The sequence below is a fragment of the Pyricularia grisea genome (assembly GCF_004355905.1).
Source record: "Pyricularia grisea strain NI907 chromosome Unknown Pyricularia_grisea_NI907_Scaffold_2, whole genome shotgun sequence".
NCBI lineage: Eukaryota > Fungi > Ascomycota > Sordariomycetes > Magnaporthales > Pyriculariaceae > Pyricularia > Pyricularia grisea.
The window spans coordinates 1,863,326-1,876,169 of NW_022156717.1; the positions used below are offsets into that span (position 1 = coordinate 1,863,326).

The window sequence follows — 12,844 nt, forward strand, 5'->3', positions numbered from 1 at the left end:
CCCGAAACCTATGTGCGGCTTTCGTTAAGCTTGCTCGACCGTGGAGAGATGTTCATAGAGCTAGTATCATTCAGAACGGATTTGATGCGAGGCCGGATTGAACATGATGGAAGAAAAGAGACCACTGCGCATGGAGCTCCAAAAGGACTGTTTCGAAAGTATCTTCTATCGCTAGCAGCAAACCATTTTTTGATTCTAAAATATCTTTTTGTTTTTGTTTTGTTTTTTTACAAAAGAAAACTAATACAAGAGGATTGTAACAAAAGAAAAGCCCTTATAGCCTGATATCTATTACAATGAAAACGCTCGTCACATGTATCTGTATCCAGCCTGACTGCCGTATGACCCGCTCGATAATCATCGCAAAAGATCTCTAACCCCTCAACGTCTATTCTTCTCGCCGACGTCTTTTTAGCATTTGTCAGTGCTTAGTTGGTCTCACCAAGAATCATCTCAATCAGCTTCTCCTTCTCGCTGCTCTTCTTCACCAGATCCCAGAACGCAGTCTCATCAGTCTCTTCGTCATCAACAGCGCCACCGGCCGCAGCAGCGTTCATTCCACGCTTCAGCAGCTCTTCCGGTGACCCCATCTGTGCTACCCTGCCCTCCTTGAGCACCAGGATCTTGTCAAAGTCCGCAACCGTGCTGAGCCTGTGTGCAATGACAAAGACGGTGCACCCCGACACTGAAAAGTCCTCCCGGATTGACTCCTGGATCGCCGCATCAGTGGTACGGTCGACTGCCGAGGTGGCCTCATCAAGCACTACGATCTTGGGGCGAGCGAGAAGAGCACGTGCCAAGCAGACGAGCTGACGCTGGCCTTGCGATAGGTTGCTACCGCCAGTGGAAATCGGGGTCGAGAGGTCCTTGAATGCACTGCTGGTAGCCGTCTCGGATGGCGTCTCAGTTCCTTGACTACCACTTTCGTCCGTCGTAGCCAAGAGTGTGTCCTCTTCCGACTCTCCTGCGCTTGGCGACGCAGTCGGTACATATGCCGATGGTCGCATCGGCTCTGCCGGCTTGATGAGGTGAACACGCTGCAGCGCCGTCAGGAGTTCGTAGTCATCCATCTCATCCTCCATATCCAGATTAGACCTCAAAGTACCTGAAAACAGGAAAGGATCTTGAGGAATAATCGCCAGCCTGCTCCGTAGCTGCTCCAGCTTCAACTTGGCGATGTCAATGTTGTCGATCCGCACAGAGCCCTCGCGCGGTTCCAAGAGACGGAACAGCACAGAGGCGAGTGTCGACTTGCCGGCACCTGTCCGACCGATGATCCCCACCCGCTCTCCAGCCTCGACGGTAAACGTCAGGTCCTTCAGAACCGGCGGCAAGTCCTCGGCATATGCCACTGTCAGGTTCTCAACCTCGATGCGGCCCTGAGTGGGCCAGGCAGCGGGTGCATCTTGACCACCCTCAGGCTCTGTATCCAGCTCGCCGTACTCGAGGACACGCTCTGTTGCATTGAATCCGAGCTCGATCGAAGCCATGTTCTGAAGCAGAGCTGTTAAAGCTGAAGTGTACCCCAGAGCAAAAGTCAGACTGAAACCTGCCAGCGCGGCGTCTACGCGACCAAACGCCACTGCGCCAGCGACAACAGTCACGAATAAAACTCCAAGCACACCCATCCTGAAGGCCATCCACCTCTGACACAGCGCAAGTGCCCACTGCGTCTTTGTCGCTGTGTCGATCAGTTCGTACATCCGATCCGTATAGAAACTAGTCCTGCCGAAGCCGCGAATCGTTGACAGTCCGTTCAGCACCGAGGAAAACTGGTCGTAGATGGGCGACCAGACGACCGAGTTTAGGCGCTTGACCTCGCGCGCTGCTGAGATGTACTCGCTGGCGATTTGTACGTATAGAATCAGCAGCGCCAGCCCGAATAGGTTGACATACTTTGACACGGACAAACTATAGTAGAGGAATAAATGGTTAGCTGGTCACAAAGACGTGGCGCCAGAGAAGTAAGTAGCTAGTGTAGACAGAGACTGGCATGTGCATACCTGGCGGCAATAATGGTCAGAACCTGTAAGACATTCGACATCGACTGGCCCAAGTCCATCGCCACTCTACGGTCGACAGAGAACATGTCCGAAGTGAATCTGTTCAGGATCCGCCCAGAGGGTGTGTTGTCGATCCAACGGAGAGGCGCACGCAGGATCCTGTGTGTCATACGCTGGAATAAAACTCGCGCGGTGCGCAAGCCTATAGCAGTGAAGACAAGCATACGACAGACACTGGCCAGAACGACAGCGATTTCAAGAATAATGTAAACCCCAATCCAAAAGGCGACAGGCCGATCCTGAAGCAAGCCTTGGGCAGTCATTGGGCGATCCATTCTCGGATTCTCAATGTACACCTGGCCATCCAAGTGAGCGTAATCGTGGCTCCGAAGATGGCTTGAACTCCGAATGGCGGCTAGGGCAGATGATGGGCTTGGATCACTCTCAGAAAGCTCTTTTAGCGACCAAGTTCGCCCAACCGAGATAGTGCGTCCCAGAAGTATCAAAGCAATGGACAGAGCCCAGAGCCAAACAGCCTTTCCAGCCTGGAAGTAATCTTTGTAGACTTTCCACTTGACTCTACCCCTCGCTCGTCCTTCTTCCTTGACGCCCTTCTTCTTAGGCTTCTTTTTAGGGTCATCCTGCTCTTCATCGCTTTCTTCTGGAGATGTAATGGCAGATTCCGCAGCCGTCGTGTTGTCACTGCTAGATCCTGCGTGCGATGCCGTCTCGTCCGAGCTTGTGAGGGGTCTGGAGGTTGGCTCGTGAGCCTCCGGCGTAAGATTTTCAGCGTGCTCCAATCGTCCATCATCCAGCCGCACAAAGTAGCTAGCTCTCGGCAGACACATCTCCGCATGGTGGGTTGCAAGAATCCGTGTGCGACCCCTTGCAAGGTCACCCGTGAGCGCCTGGTCCACAATTATCCTTCCCACATGAGCGTCGACTGCGCTGAGCACATCATCAAGAATGACAATACCAGCACGGGAGTACAAAGCGCGAGCAAGTGCCACGCGCCAGCGCTGGCCGCCGCTCAACGTCACACCTTTGGGACCGACCTCGGTGTTATCGCCATCGACCAGCAGCTCGAGATCCTTTTCTAATGCACATGCCGCGATAACCTTGGAGTAGCGGCCATGGTTCAGCGGGAGACCGAATAAGATGTTGTCCCTGACTGTACCCGTCTCGATCCAGGGTGTTTGTGGGACAAACGCGGTCAAATTAGGGATTATCCACTCCGCGTCGGATATTTGCTCCAGATTCTCCGTTAGCTCCTTAATTGGTGGGGTGTGAATTGTTCCAGACACCAGGGTGACTTCACCCAAGATAGCAGCCAACAGCAGACTTTTCCCGGAACCTGTCTTGCCGCTGATGATGCTGAGCGCACCGTTTGGAAAGTCTAGAGTCACATTCCTGAGTAGCGAGCGCTCCTCGAATGGGGTGGTGTTTTCGCCTTCGACCTCTTCGAACTTTGGCCATGCCACAGTAGCGTTTTCGAAGGATATGTGGTCACCTGTGGTTGAAATTGGCTGCCTGTCCGGCTGAGCAAAGTACTTCTCAAGTCTGATACAGCTGGTCCAAGCTTCCATGAGATAGACCTGAAGCAAAGGCAGGTATGAAATAGCCTCTTCAAGCTGGTCAAAAAGACCCAGGCTTGCGAAGACGACAGATGCCCTTATTCCGTTCGTGGTAGTGAGAGCGTAGACCGACAAGGTTACCGAAGAGAGAAGCAAAGGGCCGGTGTTGATCACAATCATGGTCAGTCCAGCCCAGCACATCACTTTCCAGTACTGCGCCAACTCTTCGCTGCGACTCTTTAGGATCTTTTCCTCCCAGTGCTTCTCCAGTGCCGAGAATCTGATCTGCCTCATGCCTTGGAGGGCTTCGGTAAGAAGGTTGGCCTTGGCGTCACGGTACTTCATCAGGCCGAACTGGATCTTGGCGTATCTCTTTGAGAGAAGGTGCGAAATTGGCAGCACAACGAGCGAAGAGCACATGCCGGCCACAACACTCTTGAAACCCATGAGCTGCACAAGGAAAGTCCCTGAAAGCGCAAGCTTGATAACTGTAGAACGGGCATCGTCAATAATTAGGACGAACAGAGATTAACCTAAGCTAAAGTTTAAAAAAGCGCGGTTAAGATAGGAACTAACCTGCTACTGGGAATTGATAGTTGTAGTTGCTGAACATAGTAGTGCGGTTACTAGAACAGTGTTAGTGGCAAAGGTCCTCTTCGCCATATGTGAAAAGCGTACCTGTCTAATTTCATGTGGTTCACAATCGACTGCCGAGTGTCCGGCCCAGTTGATTTCTTATTCGAGCCTGAACTGTTTTGGTCTTTGTCTTTACCCTCGCCTTCAGACTGAGGCGGTGGAGAAGCCGTCTCTTTGAGGCGCATTGCCTTCTGAAATACAAGAGACTGCAAGAGTTGGAGGACCGGTTGTTCCAGCCGGGTGTAGGTAAGCCATCGCATTGTGTTGTTTACCCACACTTGCAAGAGCAAGCTCACAAAGAGGCTGAACACCCAGGCAATGAGAGCAGGATCGAACTTGTTCCCATCGTCCCGGCGTGGTTTCTCAAGAATCTCGAGAAAGTTGTACAAGACATATTGCGGGAAGAGAGCAAGGGCACTGATCGTAAATGATAAGGCCCATTGCTGCGCCAACCTGCCCCAGTGGGCGACAATTAGCTGGCGCCACAGCCTACCTGTGAAATTCCGGGCGAGAAAAGCTGCGTTGACGTTTTTGGACCTTCTGGTAAAGTCCAAATCGGGCAAGTCGGCCTTTGTAAGCTGCCGTTCCTTCGCAACGACAAACACGACCTTGTTCCAGGCGTATCCTATCCTTCGGATCAAGGAAGCAGTGTTTTGCTGGTCGACAAGGCGTCCATCGTGGTAAACATCTGGCCGTTGGGGAAACGAGGAAAATGCGAGCATTGCTACGATGGCTGCCAACATCTGAACAAACCAGCTCACGGCCACGGTGATGGTAGCACCTGACTCGGGTACCTTGCGTGCATCCTTGACTACCTGCAACAACGGACCTCCGAAACGGGCGACGAGTGAAGCAAAAAGCACTGTTGAGGTGACAAGAGCGTACAGGCTGAGTTTGTATCTTCTCTGATATTGATGTTTAACCGGCAGGGTTGCACATTGCAGGCACAGCATTGTCTGTTATTTGTCAGGTAAGCGCACTGGCTTATTAAGGACAGCAATACATAAAGGGATCCTTTCCAGCTCCATAGCCTTTGTTAGGATTACGTACCCAAGTAATGACATCGACACAGATCAGGAATATGCCAAATTCTGACCCGGAAGCGCCGGACCGGCCGACACTAAGCACAGCTGCAGTGATGGACATTCCCAGTCCAGCTACAGCACTCGTCCAGGCGAGAATTCTTGGCCAAAAGTCCGAGAATTCGGCCATCGACTGTTCCGTGGCCTTGCCATCTTTATCTTCGTAGATATACGCATGGCCCTCTGCTTCGATGCAAGGCAAGGATGAAGACGTGGAATTACCTCCGGTTATGGTCTTGGAGCGGATGGCGATATTTTTTATGGCGGGTGTGCTGAGTGCGGTGATAAGCGCGAGGCCAGCCACGGCTATCGAGGCCTCTAAATAGCCGCTGGTGTCCATTATAATGGAATGAACTATCGTGAGAATTATTACAATGTCATCGGAAGCAGAAGCTCAAAAATGCGCGACGGGTTGGGTGCTGTTGAAGGGCCCTGATGAAAAGAGCGAGTTGATGCAGGGAATAAAGAAGCTTCCACAACTGCTCTATAAGTGAATTTATAACGATGGTGAAACTCGATGCATGACAAACCAATGCCGGAGTTCAATTGAAGAGAAGAGAGAGGGAACCACAAGCTGTTTAAAAAGTGGCGAAGAATTGCTTGTAGTGGCGAGCACGCACCCGTGCGAAATTTCCGACTCGGGAAAGCGCAGTCAAGGATGTTAAAGGCCGGGACACACACGCGAAAACCACTTCTGTAAAATGGGTTGGTTGTACGGGCAAATATGGACAGACACGGCAGCAATGCAATCTGATTCAACAAATAGTTGCGAGCACCTCCTTCAGTAGCCGTTTTGGGTCTAGGACTTGCTAGGAGGGTGCGCAAAAGTATCGTCCATGCGGTTGACATTGTTGTGCCTGGGGACCGCTGCCGGCAGTTGGCGTTGTGATCCCGGTCCTGCGACTGTTAAGAATGGAGTCTAAGCTTGCTTGCTTGTTTTTTTTTCCTTGCCTTGCCTTGCCTTACCTTGCCTTGCTTACATGCCTCCCAGCCGAGATCTTGACTACATATTTTTTTTTTTTCTTTGTTTTGTTTTTCCTTGTACCCTTGGATGGCGGCATGCAGATGGAGGCTGGACTACCTGCGGAAAACATTGTTGAGAAGCAAATATGCTGTCCATCAAGGTGCGCATTTGGCGGCACACCATCATCATAAAAAATTTCCGTCGTCGACATACAGGTGCACAATCGTTATATTGGTACAAAGTCGGTGAGCATGCAGCCCCCAACTGTGCCCCTTGTGCCTGGCTAACAGCGTGCGGGGAACGTTACAGTGGTGACAGTTTAGGTACATCGCAGGAAGCTGGCGCCTACTTGTAAGTTGCCCAAGTTCAGAGTCCACCCAATCCCTTTTTTTTTTCCCTCTCTCTCTTTTTTTTTCTCCCCTTAGGCGACGCGCAACACAAACACAGAGAGGTGCACAGCACGAGCCTACATTGTATCGCTCTATCAAGCGGCTGCAGAGTTCAGACGGGGCTGTGGTAGATTTTCACGTATCAGAACGACACGCCGAGTGCCTCAGGCCAAAATCCATCCAACCACTAAATACCAACTCCACCTCGCACCGGAACCTTAGCATAATGCTGTACTTGCGACAGCCGTAGTGGGCGCAAGGTTGAGAGATGCAAAAAAAAAAAAAAAAAAAACATTTGTAATATGGAAGAAATAATAAACAGTTCCCTGAAAAGGGCCGAACTCCTAATAAGGTGCCGGCCGGGATGTTTTTCTGCGGGTAGATCAGACATACAAAGGATTAAAGGGACTCATGCCCAACATCTCACAAAGACTGCTACGTGTGAGGAAGAGGTTGGCATATCCCAGATGCTATGGATGTTTTGAGGAACCGAGAGCAGACCGGTTTGATCGTAGCACCACATACATATTACGTAGGTAATTAATTATTTTTCAAAGAGATATGTAAACTGTACACGTCCATGTCAAACCTCAAAGGTCCTGGTATCAATCGCCGCCTACAGGGTTGGTATCTACGGTTATTCTTGACAAAGTTAAGCATCTGTGCAGGGTGGGTAAGGTAGAAAGACTAGGCCACTTTCGTAGTCCGATCCGGTTCCTCGAATCATCTGTTTGATCAGCTGGTAAAGCACGTGATAAGCCAGGTGCGAAAAGTTTCCGGCTCAATGCACACTGTATCCAATTCTTCGGCAACACCCAGCAGCAAGCTCGGACCAGGCCCAGCCAATGAGCGGAAAGTCATTTCTGAACGTTTGCCTGGTTTTTCCGCTCATCCACGCTCATATGAAGCCATCTTGATACTTGACAGCAAAACACGGCATCGGCGACCAATTGTCCCGCCACACCCCGACCAAATCCCTTTTCTTCCGAAGCTGAGCATCAGTCTCACTTTGCTCACAAGATGTTCGCGGCGAGGTGTCTGCGCTCGACCTCGACGCGAGCCTTTTCGAGAAATGGCGCCGTCAACACATTGAAGGTGGATATTTTGCATCCTTTTGTTTTTGCTTGCTCCGGACCTCCTCGAAACGCCGACGCATGCCAGCATAACAATCACTTGGCTGCAAAGCATTTGCCGGAAGGGATACGATCATCTCGCCGTCACGCATAGAGCCTCTCGCTGACCTTGTCTTTCGTTCTACCCAGCGTTCCATCTCATCAAGCTCCGGTTCAGCAGCCGAAGCTTCCCCCGTCCGGCTCAACATCGCTGCGGCAGCGTCAACAGCCGTTGCCATTGGCTCAATCGCATGGTACTACCACCTGTACGGGCCTACGGCGAACGCAGGCTCGCCTGCTGAGGAGGGGTGAGTGCCTTTTGACTTGATTGAATTCAACATCCGACGGGAAGGAAGGGCTACAATCGAGCACTGATTGCGGCATATATGGGATTGCTCGAACACACGTCACATACACGATTGAGATCATCAAAGCTAACTGCGCATATAGTCTTCACCCAACAAAGTACCCATGGGTTCACGAGCAATGGTTCAAGACCTTTGATCACCAAGCGTAAGACACCCAGTTTTTTTAGATCGCCAAGATTCCGTGCGGAATCGCGTGCACAAGTCGCTAACCTCAATATCAACCGCACAATAGACTCCGCCGTGGTTTCCAGGTCTACCGAGAAGTTTGCGCGTCTTGCCACTCCCTCAGCCGAGTCCCCTACCGCACACTTGTCGGCAGCGTCTTGACCGTCGACGAGGCCAAGGCTCTTGCCGAGGAGAACGAGTACGACACTGAGCCCAACGACCAGGGAGAGATCGAGAAGCGCCCTGGAAAGCTTTCCGACTACCTTCCTTCGCCGTACCCCAACGATGAAGCCGCCCGGTTCGCCAACAACGGTGCCCTGCCCCCGGATTTGTCGCTCATCGTCAAGGCCCGCCACGGTGGCTGCGACTACATCTTCTCCCTGTTGACTGGCTACCCTGAGGAGCCTCCTGCGGGTGCCCAGGTCGGCGCTGGCCTCAACTTCAACCCCTACTTCCCCGGCACCGGCATTGCCATGGCTCGTGTTCTCTACGACGACCTTGTCGAGTACGAGGACGAGACCCCCGCCACCACCTCGCAGATGGCCAAGGACGTCGTCGAGTTCCTCAACTGGGCAGCCGAACCCGAGATGGACGACCGCAAGCGCATGGGATTCAAGGTCCTTGTCGCCACCAGCGTCCTCACCGCCATGAGCATCTGGGTCAAGCGCTACAAGTGGGCCGCCCTCAAGTCGAGGAAGGTTGTCTACGACCCGCCCAAGGTCAACTCGAAGCCTCAACGGTTGTAAGACTATAATTTGAGGTGGGTGAGAAGACTTTATAGAGTTGAGCGAGAGCGGTGTGGGAGGAGTTAGACAGGAAAATAGGGGGAAGAAGGATTCCCAAAAAGTCAGTGAGGCGGCCATTCTGCCTCGACCAAAAACCACCGAGGCTTTGCCTATACTGCTGCTTTCACTTGTCTCTTGTATGTTATATGGGCTCGCGTCTACTCTTCTGCCGAGTCAACGGGAAGGTTTAGACCGGGTTGTCCACAGGGTGGTGTAGAGTGTATCAAGTTCCCCTTTTGTTGAGTCTCTGGATTTTCTGCGAATACATTAGTAGATCTCTAGGTGCTTAGAATTTTGTTGCTTTGTCTGATGCGGGATGTCTCTTAGGGTTGTGACAAAGCTACCTCCCCAAAGGGGGGCCGATTCTATTTTGCGATGTAAGATAGGAATTTTCCTTGTTTGTATGATAATTGGCTCATCCAACAAACTCTCAACTCAGTACAAACCAAAGCCAAAGAGCGACCATCTTGCGGGCTTGAATTGCCACACAGTTATTATCATTCGAGTTGGTATTATCTTTTTTGAATTTTTGTTATTTATTTTCATTGCCTTCCTTAAGCCACTCCTGTTATGTGCCATCAAAATATGACAAAATGCAACCATCCATATCGTCTTGGATGCCGTCAATCAACCATAGTTGGGCATAATGATTGTGGTTCAACAAGTCGCCACCAGCTGAGATCATCCCAGCCGCACCACAACTCAGAACATTGATCTTCTTTTTTTTTTGGTTTCTTAACTTGATCATCACTACACAAAATAAACTCAGCCTTCTGATCGATTTCTTGTTTATACTGCATTGAAAACAACAAGGCAAGCTCGTGGGTGGCAATGGGATCCGAAAAGCAACAGGGTCGGCCCAGGACCTTCTCACGTCCTACTCACATCACCCACGATGCCGCGAGGAGCCTGCTGAATGGGTTCAATGTCAATGACGACGAGACATTGGACTTCCTGGCCGGTCTCGTAGCGTCCGGGACGGCGTGTTCCGAAGTTGTCGATGACCTGTATGAAGCTGGCTTGATGGCGCCAGCTGAGGATTGGGACTTTATGCTGCAGTGCGCTGCTTCGCATGTGCAACTTCATAACGAAAAGGAGACTCGGGATAGATACACAACATCTTCGGAAGCAATGTTGAGCTGCTTGAACAGCCTGCTTGGTTACAGCAGTTTTGAATCTCTAGAGTTGACATATCCCAGCGACGTGAAAGAGTCGGAGAGTCGACCTCCAAGTCATCCAGTCAAGCAGTCAAGGAGAAGGAGTCCTGTCAAGTCTCCTTTTTGGCTCGATGGGTGTTCTAATCCGGGAACTTTGCCCCAGAGTCAGAGTCGGGTGAAGAAGCCTCTGGTCGCTACCGCACCGGGAGAAAAGCTGCAACCTAAAGCTCTTCCGCAAAATAATCCATCTGAATCAAGGACACAAATTCAGCAGCATTCAGGCACAGCAAAAGCTCCCACACTTCCACCGCCAGCGCCAGCGCCATCAAAAGCACCTCTTAAAGCCAAATCGGGATTGACATCTGGCTACTTCGACGACTCACCACCGAGGTCATCGCCAGGCAAACGAGGCGTCGCCATCTCCGGCCTACCCTTCCCACCCCTCACATCACCAAAATTTGGTCTCATCCAAGAGGAGCTGGCGCACTCGCCGTTCGAACTCCTCATCGCCGTCCGTCTTCTCATCAAAACCGCCGGAAAGGCCGCCATTCCGACGTTCCGCCGGCTCGTGGCCAGGTACCCGACCCCGGAGGCATTCGCGACCGCCGATCCGAATCAGCTGCTCGAAATGATCCGCCATCTTGGCCTGGGCGTTGTCAGGCGCGAGGCCATGCTGCGATACGCCAGGATCTGGGTGGAGCGTCCGCCGCGGAGGGAGGTGCGGTACGGCGTGAAGAACTACCCGCGGCCAGGGGATGCGGCCGACGTCAAGGCTGGGGAGGAGTTTGGGCCCGAGGAGGAAGATGGGGATGTGGGAGGTAAGATGGTTCGGCGCGGGCTCGGGTCGGCGTGGGAGATTGGTCACATCACACATGGCCCGTATGCTATAGATTCGTGGCGGATCTTCTGCAGGGACGAGCTCCTCGGTCGAGGAGAAGGCAAGGGAAACTGTAAAGGTGGACAGTTTCAACCCGAGTGGATGCGAGTGCTGCCACTAGACAAGGAGCTGCGGGCGTATCTACGGTGGATGTGGATGCGTGAGGGTTGGGATTGGGACCCTGTCACTGGCGAGAGGGATGTTTTGTCTGATGAGCTGAGGCGCGCAGTCAATGGAGGTCGAGTTGGGTATGATGACTCTGGCCAGTTGCGAATTGTTGAGAGTGAGGTAGCGACGGTAGAGGGTGCAAATAAATGAGTGAAGAAGCCATTTTGTGATTGCGGAGGGGATTGATTATCTTCCATGCTTTGTACAGCTAATTGTGTGAGGCAGGTAGGTACCTACCGTAGATGGTACCGGTGCTCCCGGATCAGGAAGTTGCGTGGCAGAAGTTTTATAGCATGAGCACGTTCCAAACGATGAAGACTTCTAAAGAGGGGGTCCAGTTTATCGCACACAAATTATCACCTACTCGTTCTTGAACTGTCATTTTCTGCAACACCTCTTGACCTCAGCGCATACCCTCACATCTCTTCCATGTACGAACATTCATACATGCCGCCCATCATTCACAACAAACTCGCTCAATCCTCCAGCCTCGTCTTTACCCTTAATCGATATCTCTTGCGAAGAACTGAACCTGTGGTCAAGATGTTTCCTCCAGTCCTCAAACTGGCTGCACTGGCTCTTCTCCTCCCCATTGTCAATGCAGAGGGCGGCTTCACCAAAACGTGCTTCCTCGGTGGCGCCAGCCTCGACGACAAGAAATACCTCGGTACCACTTGCACCAACGAGAAGTACGAGATCTACGGCTATGACTATTCCACGTAAGGCACTGCTCCTCCCTTTTCATTTTCTTCCATGGGATTCTGTATTCAAACCGACCACTAACATCAAACGCAGCTTGAACCTCGATTGGTGCCTCACAAACAACGGAGGTCGGCTGGCATTTGCACCAGAGTAAGTTAGGGTCGTCGCCGATTCGAACATATCCTTGCAATAGCAACAGTATCACTGACTGACAGGGAGCTATTCCTCAAGTGGAAAATTCTCCGGATCATGCCATGAGTGCAAGCTCGACAAGGACTCGGAGAAGGGCAGGTTCAATTGCAGGTGCTCGGATGGATCCGGTGACCTAAAGGACGAAAGCCACGTTGAACTCGGTATGATCCTTTGTCTCTTTTGCTTTGTCCAAAAGATATATGTGAACTAACTGATTTCTTCCGGCAGATGATATCGTCTTCAACAGGAACGGAGCCATGGGCTGCTACGATCGCGTGGCCAACAAGACCAGGTGCAGGACTTGCAAGGAGCCGCGTTTTTGAAGTTGAAACGACGCGCAAATGGATGGGATGGCACGTCCGGGATTAACAGCAGTACTTTGCAAAAGCGATGGAGGTCAAGCTGCCGAACATTTGCGATTCTTGAGTTTTTCGATGGCTTTGATGCGAGATCATCCGTTTTGAGCATAACATCACCTCCGTAGACCTACCATGAAAGCTACGCAGCAAGTCAAATAAACACAATGCGGAAGAAAGACCTTTCTTAGGCGTGTAAAACAATCCAGCTAAGCGTGCTTTTACTAAGACTAATATCTCCCTGTTATGAGAGATGGAATGGTAATACAGGATCAGAGTAACCTTTCCTTTGAACAGACTATATTATTATGAAT

At 51.5% G+C, this 12,844-nt stretch overlaps 4 protein-coding genes across 4 annotated transcripts; 3 read left to right on the forward strand and 1 right to left on the reverse strand.

The window, feature by feature from the left end:
* Window positions 1-172: 172 nt before the first annotated feature.
* PgNI_03128 (uncharacterized protein) lies at window positions 173-5,819 on the reverse strand. The gene is made up of 5 exons (XM_031123183.1): window positions 5,264-5,819; window positions 4,256-5,169; window positions 4,154-4,203; window positions 2,004-4,065; window positions 173-1,911 (listed from the first exon to the last, which is right to left on the reverse strand). The coding sequence occupies exons 1-5, from the start codon at window positions 5,633-5,635 to the stop codon at window positions 429-431; spliced, it is 4,881 nt and encodes a 1,626-aa protein (XP_030985330.1). The 5' UTR covers window positions 5,636-5,819; the 3' UTR covers window positions 173-428.
* A 1,716-nt stretch (window positions 5,820-7,535) lies between these two features.
* Window positions 7,536-9,564, forward strand: PgNI_03129 (uncharacterized protein). Its single transcript, XM_031123184.1, has 4 exons — window positions 7,536-7,743; window positions 7,911-8,068; window positions 8,211-8,273; window positions 8,361-9,564. The coding sequence occupies exons 1-4, from the start codon at window positions 7,669-7,671 to the stop codon at window positions 9,037-9,039; spliced, it is 975 nt and encodes a 324-aa protein (XP_030985329.1). The 5' UTR covers window positions 7,536-7,668; the 3' UTR covers window positions 9,040-9,564.
* Window positions 9,565-9,909: 345 nt separating this feature from the next.
* PgNI_03130 (uncharacterized protein) lies at window positions 9,910-11,430 on the forward strand (the record flags this gene model as incomplete). The annotated part of the gene is made up of 1 exon (XM_031123185.1): window positions 9,910-11,430. One exon carries the CDS (start codon window positions 9,910-9,912, stop codon window positions 11,428-11,430), a length of 1,521 nt encoding a protein of 506 aa, XP_030984054.1.
* A 393-nt stretch (window positions 11,431-11,823) lies between these two features.
* On the forward strand, window positions 11,824-12,632 carry PgNI_03131 (uncharacterized protein; the record flags this gene model as incomplete). The annotated part of the gene is made up of 4 exons (XM_031123186.1): window positions 11,824-11,999; window positions 12,076-12,132; window positions 12,214-12,335; window positions 12,403-12,632. The coding sequence occupies 4 exons, from the start codon at window positions 11,824-11,826 to the stop codon at window positions 12,495-12,497; spliced, it is 450 nt and encodes a 149-aa protein (XP_030984055.1). The 3' UTR covers window positions 12,498-12,632.
* Window positions 12,633-12,844: the final 212 nt, after the last annotated feature.

Bases quoted from the DNA above. Each gene is read 5' to 3' on its own strand.
- PgNI_03129 (XM_031123184.1), top strand. From the start codon at position 7,669: ATGTTCGCGGCGAGGTGTCTGCGCTCGACCTCGACGCGAGCCTTTTCG. The intron at 8,069-8,210 runs GTGAGTGCCTTT...CTGCGCATATAG, and splicing joins GGCTCGCCTGCTGAGGAGGG to TCTTCACCCAACAAAGTACC. The intron at 8,274-8,360 runs GTAAGACACCCA...ACCGCACAATAG, and splicing joins AAGACCTTTGATCACCAAGC to ACTCCGCCGTGGTTTCCAGG.
- PgNI_03128 (XM_031123183.1), bottom strand. From the start codon at position 5,635: ATGGACACCAGCGGCTATTTAGAGGCCTCGATAGCCGTGGCTGGCCTC. The intron at 5,170-5,263 runs GTACGTAATCCT...GACAAATAACAG, and splicing joins GTGTCGATGTCATTACTTGG to ACAATGCTGTGCCTGCAATG. The intron at 1,912-2,003 runs GTATGCACATGC...CCTCTACTATAG, and splicing joins CTGACCATTATTGCCGCCAG to TTTGTCCGTGTCAAAGTATG.